General features: G+C 57.0%; 1 protein-coding gene and 1 non-coding gene across 2 annotated transcripts; one reads left to right on the forward strand and one right to left on the reverse strand.

Annotated features, from left to right (window-relative positions):
• Positions 1 to 7,926: 7,926 nt before the first annotated feature.
• Positions 7,927 to 7,998, forward strand: Trnag-ucc (transfer RNA glycine (anticodon UCC)). Its single transcript has one exon. It is a non-coding gene; the product is annotated as a tRNA-Gly (tRNA).
• A 1,078-nt stretch (positions 7,999 to 9,076) lies between these two features.
• Inhbb (inhibin subunit beta B) lies at positions 9,077 to 14,785 on the reverse strand. The gene is made up of 2 exons (XM_006994556.4): positions 14,239 to 14,785; positions 9,077 to 11,711 (listed from the first exon to the last, which is right to left on the reverse strand). Exons 1-2 carry the CDS (start codon positions 14,696 to 14,698, stop codon positions 10,936 to 10,938), a joined length of 1,236 nt encoding a protein of 411 aa, XP_006994618.1. The 5' UTR covers positions 14,699 to 14,785; the 3' UTR covers positions 9,077 to 10,935.
• Positions 14,786 to 16,048: the final 1,263 nt, after the last annotated feature.

Consider the following 16,048-nt stretch of genomic DNA (forward strand, 5'->3'; position numbering starts at 1 on the left):
TAAACATCATGTTTAGTGCCATTATATGAAGACGGAATCTAGGCACAGAAAGGTTGTGTAACAAGCCGTAGGACACACAGCTAGGGCCGGGTGGAGTGGCATTCTGGAAAGCCATGCTTACTCTCCCGAAGGATTCATCCTCTTAGCACTTGGCCTACCTACACTCTTGGAAAACTCCTTGCATAGGAAGGCTGGAGGCAGGAGGAGCTGGCAAGTCAGCATCCCACACTACCTCCTCCCGGACATGCTCTCCCCCACGCCACCCTTCCCCCTCGGAGCCTATGCTTGCCCGGGAGAGCTACGTGCATAACTGTCGCGGTGGCATTTGGGGGTTCAGCCTCTGCTTAGCAGGGGCCCCGCAGCCAGGCGCGCAGCAAACCCTTGAGAAGTAGCTGGGCTACTGCATCAAGTGCCGTTTTCTGTGAGGCCTCAGGAAGTTACGGCCCCTCAGTGGGCCTCAGTTTCCCCATCTGGAGAATGACGCAGAACTTCTTGACCTTCCCGAAACCTCAACAGTGTCCTCTCCCGGACCTCTCAAAGCACTAAGCCTCCAAGGCCCGCCTCCCAGGCACAACCGCTGGATGACAGTGTGGGAGATTTGGTCTGTGACTGTGTCCCCCCAGAGCAGCCCCTGACAAACAGCGCACCCAGCTAGACGTGCCAGCTACTTCTCTGCCCGTGGTGCACAAACTGTTGGCTTTCGTGGACAGAAGTTCTTCCAGACTGGCTCCGAAGAGGCGTTCTGTCCTTCCACTGCGCCCAGAGTCACCACCAACGGCCACCAAGGCCACAGAACAGTAGTCCCTCAAGGGATGCACTCCTGGGGCTCCAGCTAGAACCTGAAGATGACTTGAAGCCACCCCAAAAGTCTAAAGTCCTCCCTCCTTCTCTCACAGACACAGTGTGGGCAGCTGTCCCCAAAGGAACAGGGTCGTCTGCCTTTGTGTGGGGACTGAGAGGCCTGAGGACAGAAGAGGAGGTCTCTGAGCTGCGGCCATGGCACAGCAGTGGAAAGGACTTCCTGTTCTTCCCGAAGATCGGAGTTTGGTTCCCAGGTCCCACGTAAGGCGGCTTACAACCACCTATAACTCCAGCTCCCAGGGGAGCAGGAGTGGGGAACCCAAAGTCTCTGGCCTCCAAGGCACTTGCACTCATGTAAACATAGACACATAATTAAAAAAAATTAAGTGATACTCAACAGACAGGGATACAAACGAATGAGCATGCACGAACCAGCTGATTCCCAAATGGGCTAGGGAATTATCCGAGGTTAAGAAACTATGGGGCGAGCCAGGCAGCGGTGGCGCACGCCTTTAATTCCAGCATTCAGGAGGCAGAGGCAGGCAGATCTCTGTGAGTTCGAGGCCAGCCTGGGCTACAGAGCGAGATCCAGGACAGGCACCAAAACTACACAGAGAAACCCTGTCTCGGACAAAAAAAAAAAGAAAGAAAGAAAAAAGGAAAGAAACTCTGGGGTGATGGGTCTACGTGGGATAAGGATGACAATCAGCAAGTATTAAGCACTGGCTGCATGCATGGCCACTCCCAGCACTCAATTCAGCAGTGTGCGAGCAAGCCTAGCCCCAGCCCTCATGCGACATAGCTTTGTTCCTATTCTGGGGCCCACCTAGTTCCCCTGGTCTCGACACCTTTCTCATCCTTGGTAGCAAAGACCCAGAGCTCAGAGCCTCAGACAAGAGAGCAGCAGCCTGGGTGTCTGGCTGGCTCTCAGAGCTGATTTGAGTCCTGTGTGCCTTCTACTCCTTCCCAGGCACGGTTGGAGATTAATTATTAATGCTGAAATAATTGGCATTCATTACTGTGCCAGTCATCCACGGGGGAGTGGGCCCCACATTAACCAATTCATCGCTTGGTGATTGATTAATTAAAGCCGAGCTTTTACAACACACCCTCGGGTGACGAACCACACTCTCCCTAGGGTGGAATACAAGAGCAGGAAGAGGCACCTTCTCCTGGGTGCCAGAGAGGAGCCAAGAATCTAGTGCAGATCTTTATTTATTGGTGCCCTGGCCCCAGGTGACACCCGTGTGGATGGGCCTGGCACCTGCCGGCGGCGGCAGAAGCTCGTGTGTGAAGCTGAGCATTGAGACAAATTGCAGGCTCTGAGTATGTTGTTCTATGAATCATCTGTGGGGCACAGGGTGCTCTTAAAAGCAAGAAAATAACAAAGGTGTGGTCAGCAGCACTACTGTCTGTCTGAGCCGGAGCTTACTGGCTCCCTTAGCCTCAGTTACTGCAACACACACACACACACACACACACACACACACACACACACACACACGAGAGAGAGAGAGAGAGAGAGAGAGAGAGAGAGAGAGAGAGAGAGAGAGAGAGAGAGAGAGAGAGAGAGAGAGAGCTGAGATTAGCAGTAGTGTTAGTTTTGAGCTGGACATGGTGGTTCAGGACTGTAATCCCAGCACTCAGGAGGCTGAGGCAGGAGCATCATGAGTTTGAGACCCGTCAAGATACACAGTGAGTTTCAGGCCAGCCAACCTAGGCTAGAGATTTGGGATTCCCGTCTCATAAAAGAAACAGGAGTGGTTTGCTTTGGTTTGATGTGTTCTGAGATAGTCTTGTGTAGCCCAGGCTGGCCTCCAAACTGGCTGTGCAGCCAAGGACCTTACGCTTCTGATTTTCCTGCCCCACCCCCACCCCGGTGGTGGGATTATAAGTATGTGCTACCACACCTGACCTATGCTCTGCAGGGATCGAACTCAGGCTCTGCGCATGCCAGACCAGGTAAGCACTTTATCGTTGAGCTGATCTCCAGACCCCAGAATTGGGTCTTGAGTACCTATTATGTCCCAGCTGCAGGAGAGGGCAACCTTGAGTCACAGGGACCCCCAGTACCCCTAAAATCAAGCCCTTTGGCCTCTCAGGATAGTGGGAAAGCAGAGGAGCCCAGGAGAGGCCTTCATGTTCTCTAAGAATCTGGCTCCCATCCAAATCTCCCTAGGGTGAACCCTAATCAGCTAGGCCACTCAAGTGGGGAGGGCCGTGAGATGCCAATGGACCAGACGCTCGGGCAGGGGCCTGCCTGCTCTAGCGGGTAAGGAGTGCCACACTGGAGACCCCTGACTTCCTGCCAGGGCTACAGGAGTGCCAGTCACTCACTTGAGTGCCTCCAGGACCAACCAGGCTTAGAAAGTCTCCCAGTCCGCTGTGTGACTGTCCGGTCTGCAGGGTGGGGCATGGCCTTCCGGGAGTGAGTGACGTTTCAGAGTGAGGCCCCACCCCAACCCCAAAGAACAGCTTTTTCTGACCTCAGGCCGGCAACAAGCAAGGTGAGGCCTGAATGGGCTTGTCTGTACTCAGAGGGTTGCCTGGCTGCCTGCGAAGGACAGGCCAGCAAGCCCTGCCCCCAACCGCGAAGGTGGACAGCCCCAGAGAGTAGCGGCAAGGACTCCCTGGCCCAGGGTTGCTGTCCCAATAGCCCCCTCTACCTACAGGCTTCTAAGGGAAGGGCTGACTCTGGCGGCCCCAATACAAGGGCTGGCAACCCTAGAACCATTCCCAAGGGCTCAGAGAGGCCCCAGATTGTTTCCATAGGGCCAGGGCCCCTGAGTCATAGAGATATCCCCTGGGGTCACATACAGCTACCTACGGTGGCCAGAAAGTTCTCTATTTCCCGTGGGATGCTGGATTCCCCAAGACAAGACCATTTTTACTCTACCCCCAGGCCGTCCAGTAAACAGAGTGGGGAAAAAACTAACCCCCATCCTTCATTCCACAGAAGGGCTAGACTGGTCCCAGAGACCCACCCTCACCCTCCATGTCACTGGCAGAAGCTGGCAAGGCAAGAAACAGAGGTGGGGGATGGGCAGGGGGCAAAAGGAGAGAGCAGGAACCCTCCTGCTGGGAGGTGAGCTACCAGCTGCCTGGCAGAGAGGACTGTCAGGCCTCTGTGAGCTGACCCAGGGCGCCCTGATTTTGCAGCCCCTGCATGGACCTAAGGCCACCCTGCATTCCCACCCCAGGGAACAGAGAGAGGGCGCGGAAGGTTCCTGCCACCCCTCTCCGGCCCCTCTGTTTTTTGGCCTTGATACCCTGTGGGAACTTTGCCCAAGGAGTCTGGAAGCTTTCTTTGAAATCCCAGTTGGGGGCTGGGGATGTCGCTCCGTCCATCCGTCCGTCCCGTGGTGTGCTTTGCCTGGCAGGCACACAGCCCTGTGTCCTATCTATAGCACAGCATGAAACAGGTATTACCAGGTGCAATTACCTGCCCGGAATCCCAGCATTTGGGAGTGGGAGGCAGGAGGACCACAAGTTCAGAGCCATCCTGGCCCATCTCGAAGGGAAAAGAAAAGAGAAGGGAAAAATCCCAGTTGGAGGTGCCCTCGGTGTGTTCAGTCTGTGACCCTCCACAGCCCTCAGCCCCGACTGACCCCCACCCACCCACCCCCGGCCTGCCATGGCCAAAGAGAGAGCCTGTTCCTGCTCACAGATGGGCCCTTCATCCTCCAGGATGAACACCGCAGCCTCGAGAACTCCAGGCTCCTAAAACTCAAGGACTCCTGGGTCCCAAGGGAATATGGAAGGGGGACAGCATGAGGAAGGTCCCCTGGCTCCTCTTGAATGGCCCACCTCCAAAACCTCAGCTTCCCCATCTGTCAAATGGGCTCCGCCCTCCCCCTCACCAGGCTGTAAAGATAAATGAGCGGCAGAGTATCCGATTTAGAGGAGATTGTCAGGTTGGGAGGGAAGTACCCAATAAATGTTCCTCTGACGGGACCCAGGCTCCCTGTTGATGGTCAGCAAGTGCCGGACAGATGCAGAAAAAAAGGTGTGTGCTTCAGAGGTACTGACCTGATGTTGGTAGAGGGCTCACCTAGTACGTCTGGGGTTCCAATCCCAGCATCACCTAAACTTCATGTCATGGCATACCCCAGTAATGCAGTGTCCAGCATTCAGGAAGTGGAGGCAAGTCAGGATAAGGAGTTCAAGGTCATCCTCCACTACCCAGGGAGTTCAAGGCCAGGCTAGGCCACATGAAACCCTATCTTAAAACAAAACAAAAACCTGGGGGGCAGAGAGATGGCCCCGTGGGTGAAGGAGCATGCTGCCAACCCAGTTCAGTCCCCAGGAACCACGTGGAGAGACCCAACTGAAAGCCGTCCTCGGAATCCCATGTGATACCATGGTGCCAGCCTGCACAGAACCCTGCCCTGGCAGCCCCCTGAAGTAGGCACTCAGGGTCTCATTTCATTACAGAAGACTCTAAAAGGTAGAGCAGACTGGAGTCCACTGGCCAACCTGCTGGACAGCTAGCTGAAGCTCTCAGTGACTACTGCTGGAGTGGTCCTGGCTACCTCCTCACCACCACAGAGCCAGAGGCTAGACCAGCGATGGCCTCCCTGCTCAGCCTCACCCTGTCCGAAGCTTGCCTCCCCTCAGCCCACCCTGGCCCAGCAGCCTTTTATCTCCCAGCTGGCCCGGAAAGGAGCAGGGCACATATGGCTGTTCCCACTGCTGGGCACAGAAATGGCTCAGTGTGCAGTTTATGCCACTGCCTGGGCTGGGGTCCAGGCCATAGCGGGCTACTTCATAAGAACACCAAAGACACTGCTCCCCAGCCTCTCGCTGGTAGGCCCCAGAACAACCGCCTGGTCCCTTAGCCCTCTTGGACAGCCCAGTATCTATAAGAGACTCTGGAAATGACTGTAAGTTCCTGCTCTTCTATTGGAGCTAAGCTCCCTTGAGTGAAGTTGCTCTGCTCCTTGCTCTGGCCTCAGTGTTGCCATCTATATAATGGGGTGAATGGCAACCTGCTGTCTTCCACACCCAGGTTGAGAGAACTAAATTGAGATAATATATGGATGTCACAGAAAGCTGGCACTCAGTAAATGTTCCTTAAGTGAATAAATAACCAGATGAAAGCTCCACTTTAAAAGTATTCTGTCTTTGGGTTTACAGAGACGTCAAGATAATGCCTTGGCACTCATTGGTCTGAGAAAGGCGGCAGGGGCTAAGATGCCACATTAAGGACACCTACCTAGACCACAGAGTGGTGCCCGTCCACCCCGCCCAGCCTGCCTCGCTGCGGCAGGTGAGTGACTGGAGCTCCTGGCTGTCAACAGTGGCTCGAAGTGCAAGGCCAGAAGTACCACCCATCTGAGAAAGACAACGGAAATGGCCGGGCTTGGGTGTGACTCAGTCAGTGGTGAGGGCTGGGCTTAGCAAGAGTGACATCCTGGTGGCACATGCCAGCAATCCCGGCAGTAGGATAGTAGACACAGGAGAGTAAGTTCAAGGTCATCCTCAGCTATGTAGCCAGTTTGAGGTCAGAGTGGGTAAATGAAGCCCTTTCAGGGGGAAAAAAAATAGCAAAGGCATACTATCTTCGGCATCCTGATTGGTGGTCTGTGATCTCCTAGGCCTCTCCTCCTTCTTCTCACTCTCCCCGCGCCCCCCCTCCCCCAATCCAGTTTCCAGTCAAGTATCCTCAGATTGGCAGGATTCTCTAAGCCCCGCACATGTCCATGGACACCCCCAACAATGTTCCTGCCAGGGACCAGTACAGAGCCTGGCATGCTGAGGCTATCCTGGGCTATCCCGAGCTCCAGGAGCCTTGCCACAGACCAAAGCTGCCCAAGTCCCTCTCCCAGGACTTCCCCTGGAGCTGGGGTAGGAACCCTTGTAACAGTACCACACTGTCACGGGGGCAAAGCGCTGGCTGTGAGCTGAGCTGCGGGGCCCCTCGATGTCCCATTCTGAGCCATCCCAGAGGGCCTTGAAGAAAACACAAACCAAGGACAACCTGGGGCCTCTAACACTGATCTTCCCCTGCCTGCCTGGGCTGTGTGGGAGAGGGGAGGTAGGGTCGGTCGGGCCAGTCTTCCCCTCCCCCACAGCCCTCACACTCATGGCCTTGAGCTCCCCGGAGTCACTGAAGATCCGGGTATCTTTGAAGGTCAGCTGAGAATGAACTCCACGCGGTGGCTACAGGGCATTGCAGAGGATAGAAGGGACCACGTGGGAGGATTGGGGATAGCCGCCTTCTGCCTCTGTCTGTCCCACTGGTCCCAGACAGGGCTGGGATGAACGTGAGAGGTAAGGGCCTAGAAGCCAGGAGACCACAGGGAAAGGGAGGATCTCTTACAGGCCAGAGGCATTGGTTCAATAATGCTTCTGGGACTGGCAGTGTGATGCTCCAAGGCCATCTGCAGGAAACCTGGGTCGCTTGGGCCAGGACCTCCTGGGAGAGAATCGGGGTGCAGAAGAAAGAGAGATGTAGACTGAGAAATGAAAGCCATGGGGCAAAAGCTGTAGCTGTTAGTGGAGTGCTCACCTGACATGCACAAAGCCCTGGGTTCGATTCCCAGAACCCCATAAACCATGCAAGATGACACACGCCCATAATCCCAGCACTGGGGAGGTGGAGGCAGAAGAAGCTGGGATTCCAGGTCATCTTTGGCTACATAGTAAGTTTGAGGCAAACCTGAGATACATGAGAGAGAAAAAAAAAAAAAAAAAAAAAAAACCCAAGCCAGCCCAGACCCACAGAGGTACCTGGCCTCACTGTACCTGCTAGCCATGGTAAGCGTGTGGGCTGGGCCCACGGGAACACATAATAGTGCCGGGGAGCTCAGTGGCTGTCGGCCCTCTAGCCCCAGCCCCTTCACGTGTCCTTCTCCCTCTGGTCACCTTTATTCTTCCACCTGCAAAAACTGTCCCAGAGCAGAGCTGGAAGACTCGGTCAGTAATGTGCTTGTCACATAAGCATGAGGACCTGAGTTCAGGTCCCCAGAACCCATGGGAAAGCCAGGCATGTACCTACAACCCAGTGCTGGGGAACTGCAGACAGGGGAATTCTCCAGCACTTGCTGGCCAGCTAGTCTAGCCACATCAGTGAGCTTACACACAACATTAAAAAAAATAAAATAAAAAGCCCACCGGGGCATTGCGTTGGTGGTATAGTGGTGAGCGTAGCTGCCTTCCAAGCAGTTGACCGGGGTTCAATTCCCAGCCAACGCATGTCTGCTTTTGCTTTGTCGGGTGGTGGTGGCGCACACCTTTAATCCCAGCACTCGGGAGGCAGAGCCAGGCGGATCTCTGTGAGTTCAAGGCCAACCTGGGCTACCAAGTGAGTTCCAGGAAAGGCGCAAAGCTACACGGAGAAACCCTGTCTCGAAGAAGAGAAAAAAAAAAGCCCACAGGGCCTGCAGGGCTCAGATAAAGGCAATTTAATTTATAAGCCTCCAATCCTCAAAAACCAGTGGGTCACCTGTGACCAGGGACCCTGTCTCGGTGGGGTGACCTTGGGTAGGGTGGATCTGGGCTCTCAGCTCACCTCCCACTCTTTGGGAAGCAAAGATGCGTGATGCAAAGTCTGAGACGGCAGGACTGAGCAGGTCTCTAAGTCCTACCTGGTGGTGGCTGAGCTGCTGTGATTACTAAGGCCAGCCACCGCCTCCTTCTACTCGATAGACTGCCATGGCAAAGGGTGATCAGCATACTCACAGTCCTGCCTGCTTACCCTCTAATGACAGGATCTGAACCCTATTCCCTCCCAGTCACCTACATCAGAACCTGGAGGTGAGCACAGAGGCCCGGGATGTTGGAGAAGGAACTCACCTTCCAGGCTGCACACTCCCTTTGTGGCCTGGAGCCTTAACCGGCACCTTCAAATTTTTCATTTACCCGCCACCCCATTTGTATGTGTGTTATGTACAGCCTGTGTGTGGGAGACCAGAGGACAATTCAGAGGAGCCAGATCTCTCTTTCCACTATGCGGGACTCTGGGCTCGAACTCAGGTCACCAAGGTTGGCACCAAGTGCCACGGTACTTTTGAAAAGCAAAGCGATCCAGCTTTGACAGAACAGAAGTAGTTGGGGACGGGGATGGTAAACAAATGTGTAATTCGTTAATTTGCTAATTGCCTCCCGGCTGGTGTCCCACCACCTCTTCCAGCTTCTGTGTGACATATGTGTCAGGCACGGGCCCTGGGGGTGTCAGGGCACGCCGTGGGGACCGCTGGCATCGGAGCCGGACACCTGGACCAACCCCTTCCTCCCAGCTGCCCGCTGCCCCAGACATCACACAAGGCAGGAAGCCCATGGCACTCCGTCTTTTATTTTCTTAAACTGTACATGAACGTAAAATACTTAGACAGTCAGTGTGTGGGGGGAAGTTGTTTGGTTTTAAGTTATTATGAAACAGAAACTAAGGAGGGCTTCATTAAATAAACTAAATATGAGAACTTACAGATACACACCTGCATTCTACCATCATTTTTAATTCTACTTTCTGGGTGTGTAAGAACAGAAGAGACACATCAACTGAATAAAAAAAAAAAATTCATTTATACCCTGAAACTCTGGCAGGCCACTCAAGGGGTTGTTTAGAACATCTACCTCATAGAAGATGGCCTTACCATCTAATAAAAATTAAAACTGATCCGCTGGCCTCTTTGGTTCCAAAATTATGTATAATACATTTAACTGTATTCATTTTTTTCTGCTGCTATAAAAATAACTTTTTTTCAAATGGCAGTTTCTGACTAACCATGCAGCTAAATCAGTGCAAACATCGAAAGCGATCATTCGCTTAGAAAAGAAGCAAAGGATTTCATTTCAAGTATAAAAATATAAAAGAGACGTACGAGTCCAGTTTCGCCTAGTGTGGGTCAACCCTTTAAATTGCATAGTTCACGTGGCCCTTGGACATCCACCAGGACAGCAGCCACGGCGGCTCTTGCCCCGGGGCCACTTCTGAACACATGTAGGCCTGCAAGTGCCACTGTCCTGTGCGCTCACGCAGGACCGCAACTGCTTCGTGGGGCAAGCGGGTGGGCGAGTGAGGTGGGCAGGAGCCATGTCCACGGACAACCCTGGAGCCAGGGCCCGCCCACGGGGTGGGGGGACAACTTCTGCAAAGCAACTGAAAGCTTTCCCGTCTCTCCAAGACCAGTTAAGCAACTCACCAGAACACCTCCGCTCTACCACGGCCTCCCCTGGGCTCTTCCCCTGGCCTGGTGGCCATCCATCCCTGTCCCCGCTCCCGCAGCAGCCCTAGGAGGACGTCCCCAGCAAAGTGATTGCAACACTTTTTCCCTTCTCATTTAGAATCCACTTCAAAGGTCATCGCTTATAGGCTCTCTTTTCAACTCTGGCACAAATGACCTGTCAGTTGTTGGAGACCAGATTAAAGCATAAAATTAAGACCCTTCTCCTCTCCCCCCCCACCCCAACCCCTGAAAACAAACACACACACACACACACACATAAGTCACACCAGGGATCCAAGCGACAGACAGTCAAAGGGTCACTGTCCCTGCTCCATGGTCTCTGTGACAGGCGAGGCCCTCCTGGGCTATCTGCCCTCTCCAAGAACAGGGTGGCACAGCTCTGCTGGCCTCAAAGCATGAAGGATGCCAGGCGGGGAGTGAGCAGGGCAGGACAGCGCCAGGCGCTGCGGCGAAGAGCCTGGGACAAGCCAGGGGCACACGGCCCTCCACCCGCCTGTGCTCCCAGCCTGCTTTTCCTCTCGGTGGCTCTCTGGCTCACTCTCTCTGTGTCCTGTCTTTGTGCTTTTATGTGTGCTCAGAAGGCGCGATTCAGAGTGCCCGGCCAGCTGGTGGGAATGGTAGCTGCTCACCCCATTCTCTCCCTCCGACTGACAGGCATTGGTAGCTAAGCTGCCATTTGTCACCGCATCCGTTTGCTGGTATCCTGGAGGCTGCTGTGTGGGTGGCGGGGTGAGCCTGGCTACATGTGTCTATGCGTGCGGTTAGGAGTCTCTCGTGGCACAGGAGGGTTCTCCCTCTGGTTCTGACTGGTTTTCTACGAAGTAGGAGAACAATTATTTCAGGCCTCACCCTGGCACTCCCCACAGCCCAACAGAACAACCACACTCAGCTCTCCTGCTCCCTCCAAGCCCCGCGGGCCTGGGCTGCGCACACATTGCCGTGGTCAGGCACAGCCACACTCCTCCACAATCATGTTGGGCACGTCCCGCTTGACAATGTTGTACTCGTCATCAAAGTAGAGCATGGACATGGAGCTCAGCTTGGTGGGGATGCAGCAAGAGTTCACGGGCCCTGGGTTCAGGCCACGCATGCGGTACTGGTTCACCACAGCGGTGTGGAAGGAGGAGGCTGAGCCAGGGACTCCAGCCAGGTAGGCCGGGCAGCTGCCCTCACAGTAGTTCCCGTAGTAGCCAGTGGGTGCAATGATCCAATCGTTCCAGCCGATGAGCCGAAAGTCGATGAAGAACTGTTGCCGGCAACAGAGGCTGGTCCGCCCATCACACTCTAGGCCCCGTTTGCGGATCCGATGTCTGCTGTCACCTAGGCGGGCCTGCACCACCACAAAGGGCCTGTGCGACTCCTCACCGGGGTCCACAAACACGGGCACCACGGCCAGCTCCTGGCAGCTGTCACACTGTACATCCAGGTTAAGGCGTCTCTCACCCCGCTCAAATAAGGCCTGGATGGCCTCTGTGATGGGGAAGGTATGCCAGCCGCTCCGCTTCAGGTCCACCTTCTTCTCCACCACATTCCACCTATCACCGTGACCCTGTTCCTGGAAGTACACCTTGACCCGTACCTTCCTCCGGCTGCCCTTCTCCAGGACGTAGGGGAGGAGTTTGAGGTACAGCCACAGGCTGGCCTGCACCACAAAGAGGTTCTGGTTGCCTTCATTAGAGACGAAGAAGTACAGGCGGACCCGGGAGGAGGCGAGGCCATCTGTGGAGAACGGGGAAGAACGGGCCAAGTTAATTCCACGAGAACACAAGGCAACGGGGAATGGACTCTGCTGTGTGATGTCGGGAATGAACAGCTGGAAAGCGTTACTGACCAGAAATACCATTCCTGGGGCCTGAGCCTCTGCCATACCCTGCCAGAGGCAGAAGAATCACTTCCCATTGAGAAAACAGGATCGGGTGGAGCCAGAGGGTCCAGACCTATAAAAACCCTGCCTCACCTATCCCAGGCCAGGGCTCCCTGGAGAAAAGGCTGTCGGGCCTCAAAGCTCAACAGAATGACTTGTCAGGAGCCCAAGATCTTAACAAGTTGTTATGGGTCTCTGAAAACAAAACCGAGATCGCAGGGAGGATTTGGGGTAGGTTGTTTTAAATGGGCTCCCCCCCCCCCGGCCCCCACACCCCTACACCCCCGTTTTCTTTCTGGTTAACTTAGGGCATTGCAAAATCAAGCTCAGCCACCTACAGCCTCTTTGCAGTGTTTACCTAAGCAAGATCTGATCCAACCCCAGTGGGACCTCCACTGCAAACAAGCAAGTCGTGCTCAGGTTTCTGACACAGAAGTGTGTGTCCTGTAAGCTGCAAAGTGCAGCCCTGGTTTCCAAGGAGTTCCAAGGGACAGGACAGAAGCCTGGAAAACTCGAGGTCCCATCCTTGGGCCAGACCCTGGCTCGAAGAACATGGCAGTTTGAGATCTTGGGGTGGGGGTGGGGGGTTGCTAGTCATCTCGATAATGCATTGCAGCCAGGAGAATAGCTATGCCAGACAAGGGACGATGTCCCTCTCGCAGTACATTTCGTCAGCCCTTCCCTCTGACAGTCTCTGCAGACGTGGCTCTGGTGCTATCCAACCTCCCACTAAGACCCCCCCACCCCGCCCCCAGCCCCTTCCTCAGTTCTCACTGGCTCCTCTAATAACACTGACGTCTGACTTTGAAATAGGGGAAACTGCAGCCTTAAAAGCTGGTCTTGGCCGAGCTGCCTGTGACCTGAATCTGTTATTTATAAGTCAAAGAGCTGGCTCCGTGAATCGGACCAGAAATATAACAGCCCCTGCTGTCATTTTGTGCCACCGGGACCAAAAGGCCTCTCGACCTTCCCGAATCACATTTCTACTCTGGGCCCCAAAGCACCTTTTAATCCAAGCCCTCTAATTGCCTGTCGAGCTTTCCCTGACTCTGGCGGACAGCTAAAACGGCAATGTATTTCTTTCTAAGCACAAACCAGCCTCGATTGTCTCCGCCTTTCTCCACACTCGCCCATGCAAAACTTTTCATCCCTTTTTATCCCCCGGCAGCAGCACAGGCAGAGTCTGCCTGATGCCTGGGAGAGTAGGGGGGCATCTGCAGCCAGAGGCATAGCTGATTCCCCCTCCTCTTCCCAGGCTCCCTGCCTGTCCCCCACCCTGACTACATCTACATCGGGCTTCCCCCTCTGAGACCTTCTCTGGAGTCCCCTCAGCACAAATGGGGCTGAGCTCTCCGCACAAAAGCCAGCCTGGCTCATTCAAGTCCTGAAAAGGACAGCGATATCTAAAGCACTTACACCGTTTCTGCCCGGGAAATTTTCCTTCTTCTTCTTTTTAAATGTCCTGAAGGTATTTTTCTCCCCTCCCCTTTCTCTGATTTCTAATATTTAGAGTGGACAGAGATTTGCAGCGCGGGGCCAAGGACGACCCTGCAGAAAGGAGTTCCACTCTTTGTTAACTACAAACTCTGCCCCTCTCTCCCGGACTAGAGAGGGCTGCCGCGGCTGCCAGGCAAGCCGAAAGGCATGGGCTGTGCCTGAGCCGCGTCTCTGCGTAAATGATGGACCTGTTGAGAAGCTGCCTTCCGCCGACTCTGGTGCCCACACAATCAGAAGGGAGGTTGCCTAGCTCTCCCCACCGATGCTTCAGCAATCCTGGCAAGCCTATGCCACCGGGCGATGGAAGCGGCCCCAGGGGCCTCTCATGCAGGCTCTGGCTGGCTCTCTCTCTCTCTCTCTCTCTCTCTCTCTCTCTCTCTCTCTCTCTCTCTCTCTCTCTCTCTCTCTCTCTCTCTCTCTCTCTCTCCTCTCTCTCTTCCTCTCCTCTCCGGCCCACGTATATCAACAAGCACACACATCTCCATCTACACTGTTAAGCCTACACTCGGATCGTGGGAAACAAAAACATTAAGCAATCACCAAGCAAGTGCCCGCAGAGCCAGGGCTGCGCGCATCTGCCGGGAGGGGGACGCGCGCCCAGAGGCGCTGGGGCCCAATTCCCGAAAGCAGGGATGAAGGGCAGGGTGCTTTCCGGGTGCTTCAGGGAAAGAGAAGCAGCAAAGGGTCTGTGGTCTGGGTGCAGAGGGTAGGAGAGGTCCGCCACCCTGAGACAAGCGCAAGGCCACCGCAGAGTGGCCCAGCTCGGAGCCTAAATGCCCTCGGGGCGTGCGGGCTGCAGAGGCGGCGAAGGCAGCAGGAGCTTCCTAGGAGAGGGAAGAAGGGAGGGATCGCGGCCGCCGCTGGCTTCCCCAAGCCCAAACCCACCTGTCTCGGCAAAGCTGATGATCTCGGAGACGCGCTCCTGGCCGTCGGCGCCCGGGCTGGCGTGGCCGTCGAGGTGCGGGATCTCCACGCGGCCATCCTCGCGCACCTTGCCCGCGTGCAGCTTGCGCAAGGCCGTGACCATGGCGGCCTTGGGCACAGCGTGCGTGATGTTGGGCCGGCCCCGCAACTGCAGGCGGCTCAAGATGTGTCTCTTCACCGCCTCCAGGAAGTCACCGTCCACCCGGCCCAGCTCCTCCGGTCGCCGGAAGCCGCCGCCGCCGCCGCCGCACGACGTACAGGTGTCCTGCGAGCCACCCGGAGCTCCGGGTGGCGGGGGCGGGGGCGGTGCAGCGGGCGACGGCGGGGGTGTGGGGGAGCCCCAGGCCTCGGGTCCCAACCAGCTGGCCGCCAAGAGCAGAAGGCAGGCGGCCCCCAACGCCCGACCGGGCAGCCCGTCCATGGTGCGCCGCTGGCGACGAGGGCGCCCGCCGCGAGGCGAGGCGAAGCGAGCTCAGGGCCGGGCTCCGGGCTCCGGGCGCACCGCCCCGCCCCGCCCCCGCCCGGGCCTCCGCCCGCCCGCCTGCCGGGAGCGCTGCCGCCGGCTCGCAGGGGGAGGGGGCCGGCCGGGCCGCGGGGGTTCCCGCGCGGCCGAGAAGGGGCGCCGCGGGGACCAGAGGGGCTCGCGGGCTTTTTGCGGGAGGGGGGGGGGTGGGAGACCGCCGGGTCACTGGCGTGCGGGCGTCTCGGGGCGCCTAGGCATCTGCAGCTTGCCCATCCTCTCCGCGTCGAGGGCCACCGCAGCCCCCCAGGTCGGGTGAAGCGAAAGCGATGAGCGGCAGCAGTGGCGCTGGCGCGGTGGCTTGGCTCGCCGGGGCTGGAAAGGTGGAGAGAAGCACCAGCGGACGCAACTCGCTCTGGAGACGGAAGCGAAGGTGCCGGAGCCCCCCGGGCGCGGCGCTGCGGAGGGCGCTGCGGCTGGGGCCCCGCGACCGCACCTGAGCGCCTCGCCCTGTCGCTGCTCGGAGCGAGGACAGGGCCGCCCGAGGCGGCGGCGATGATGGGCAGGTCGTCCCCCCTGCTCCGGGCCGGCGGGAGGAGCGAGCGCGGTGCGGGGGAGCGCCGCCGCGCGGGCCCCTCTTACAGGCGGCGCCGAGCCCTCCTGGGCCGCGGGCCCTGCGGTCCTCCCGGCGCGTCACCCGGCAAAGTTGTCTCCAGGCTCCCCCGGGCGCTGCATCCACGGGCGGGCGGGCCGCGGCGCGCTTCTCCGGGGCCTCTGCTCCTCCTTGCTTCCCTGAGCCTGGCTGCCTGGCGGGCCGGCCGGGGCGGCGGAGGAGGGAGAGGCGGTGGCAGGGCCCTTCTCGCTGCTGTCTCTTCTGCCTGCCGCGGCAGTGGCGGCCAAAAGTCTCTCTGTGTCCCCGGGATCGAGTGCCCTGGTTCGCGCTCCCACTGGCACACGCCGCAAGGCCGGGGAGAGAGCGAGGCGGCGGTGGCGGTGGCAGCAGCGTCCCCGCGCCCAGCCGTGGCTCAGAGTGCAGAGCGCGCCCGAGGAGGAGTTCTTCGCTTTGCCTTCTCTTCCTTTCCACTCCCTGTTCTTTTTTCCCGAGGGGTAAAAAAGCCGCACAATCTCCGTATGTGCGCGCGCGTTGAGATAGACGTTGGCAGGAAAAAAAAAAAAGAAGGGGGGAGTGTCGTCCGGGCCGTGCGGGAGGAGACGGTCCGCGCCTCCCTGCTCGGGCTTCCTGGGGGCGGAGGGGGAGGCGGATTCTGCAGGTCGGTGCTGCCTGATCCTCCTCCCACCCCCTCTTCCCTC

The sequence above is a fragment of the Peromyscus maniculatus genome, chromosome 11 (assembly GCF_049852395.1).
Source record: "Peromyscus maniculatus bairdii isolate BWxNUB_F1_BW_parent chromosome 11, HU_Pman_BW_mat_3.1, whole genome shotgun sequence".
In the NCBI taxonomy this organism is placed as follows: Eukaryota; Metazoa; Chordata; class Mammalia; order Rodentia; family Cricetidae; genus Peromyscus; species Peromyscus maniculatus.

Bases quoted from the DNA above. Each gene is read 5' to 3' on its own strand.
- Inhbb (XM_006994556.4), bottom strand. From the start codon at position 14,698: ATGGACGGGCTGCCCGGTCGGGCGTTGGGGGCCGCCTGCCTTCTGCTC. The intron at 11,712-14,238 runs GTGGGTTTGGGC...CGTTCTCCACAG, and splicing joins CATCAGCTTTGCCGAGACAG to ATGGCCTCGCCTCCTCCCGG.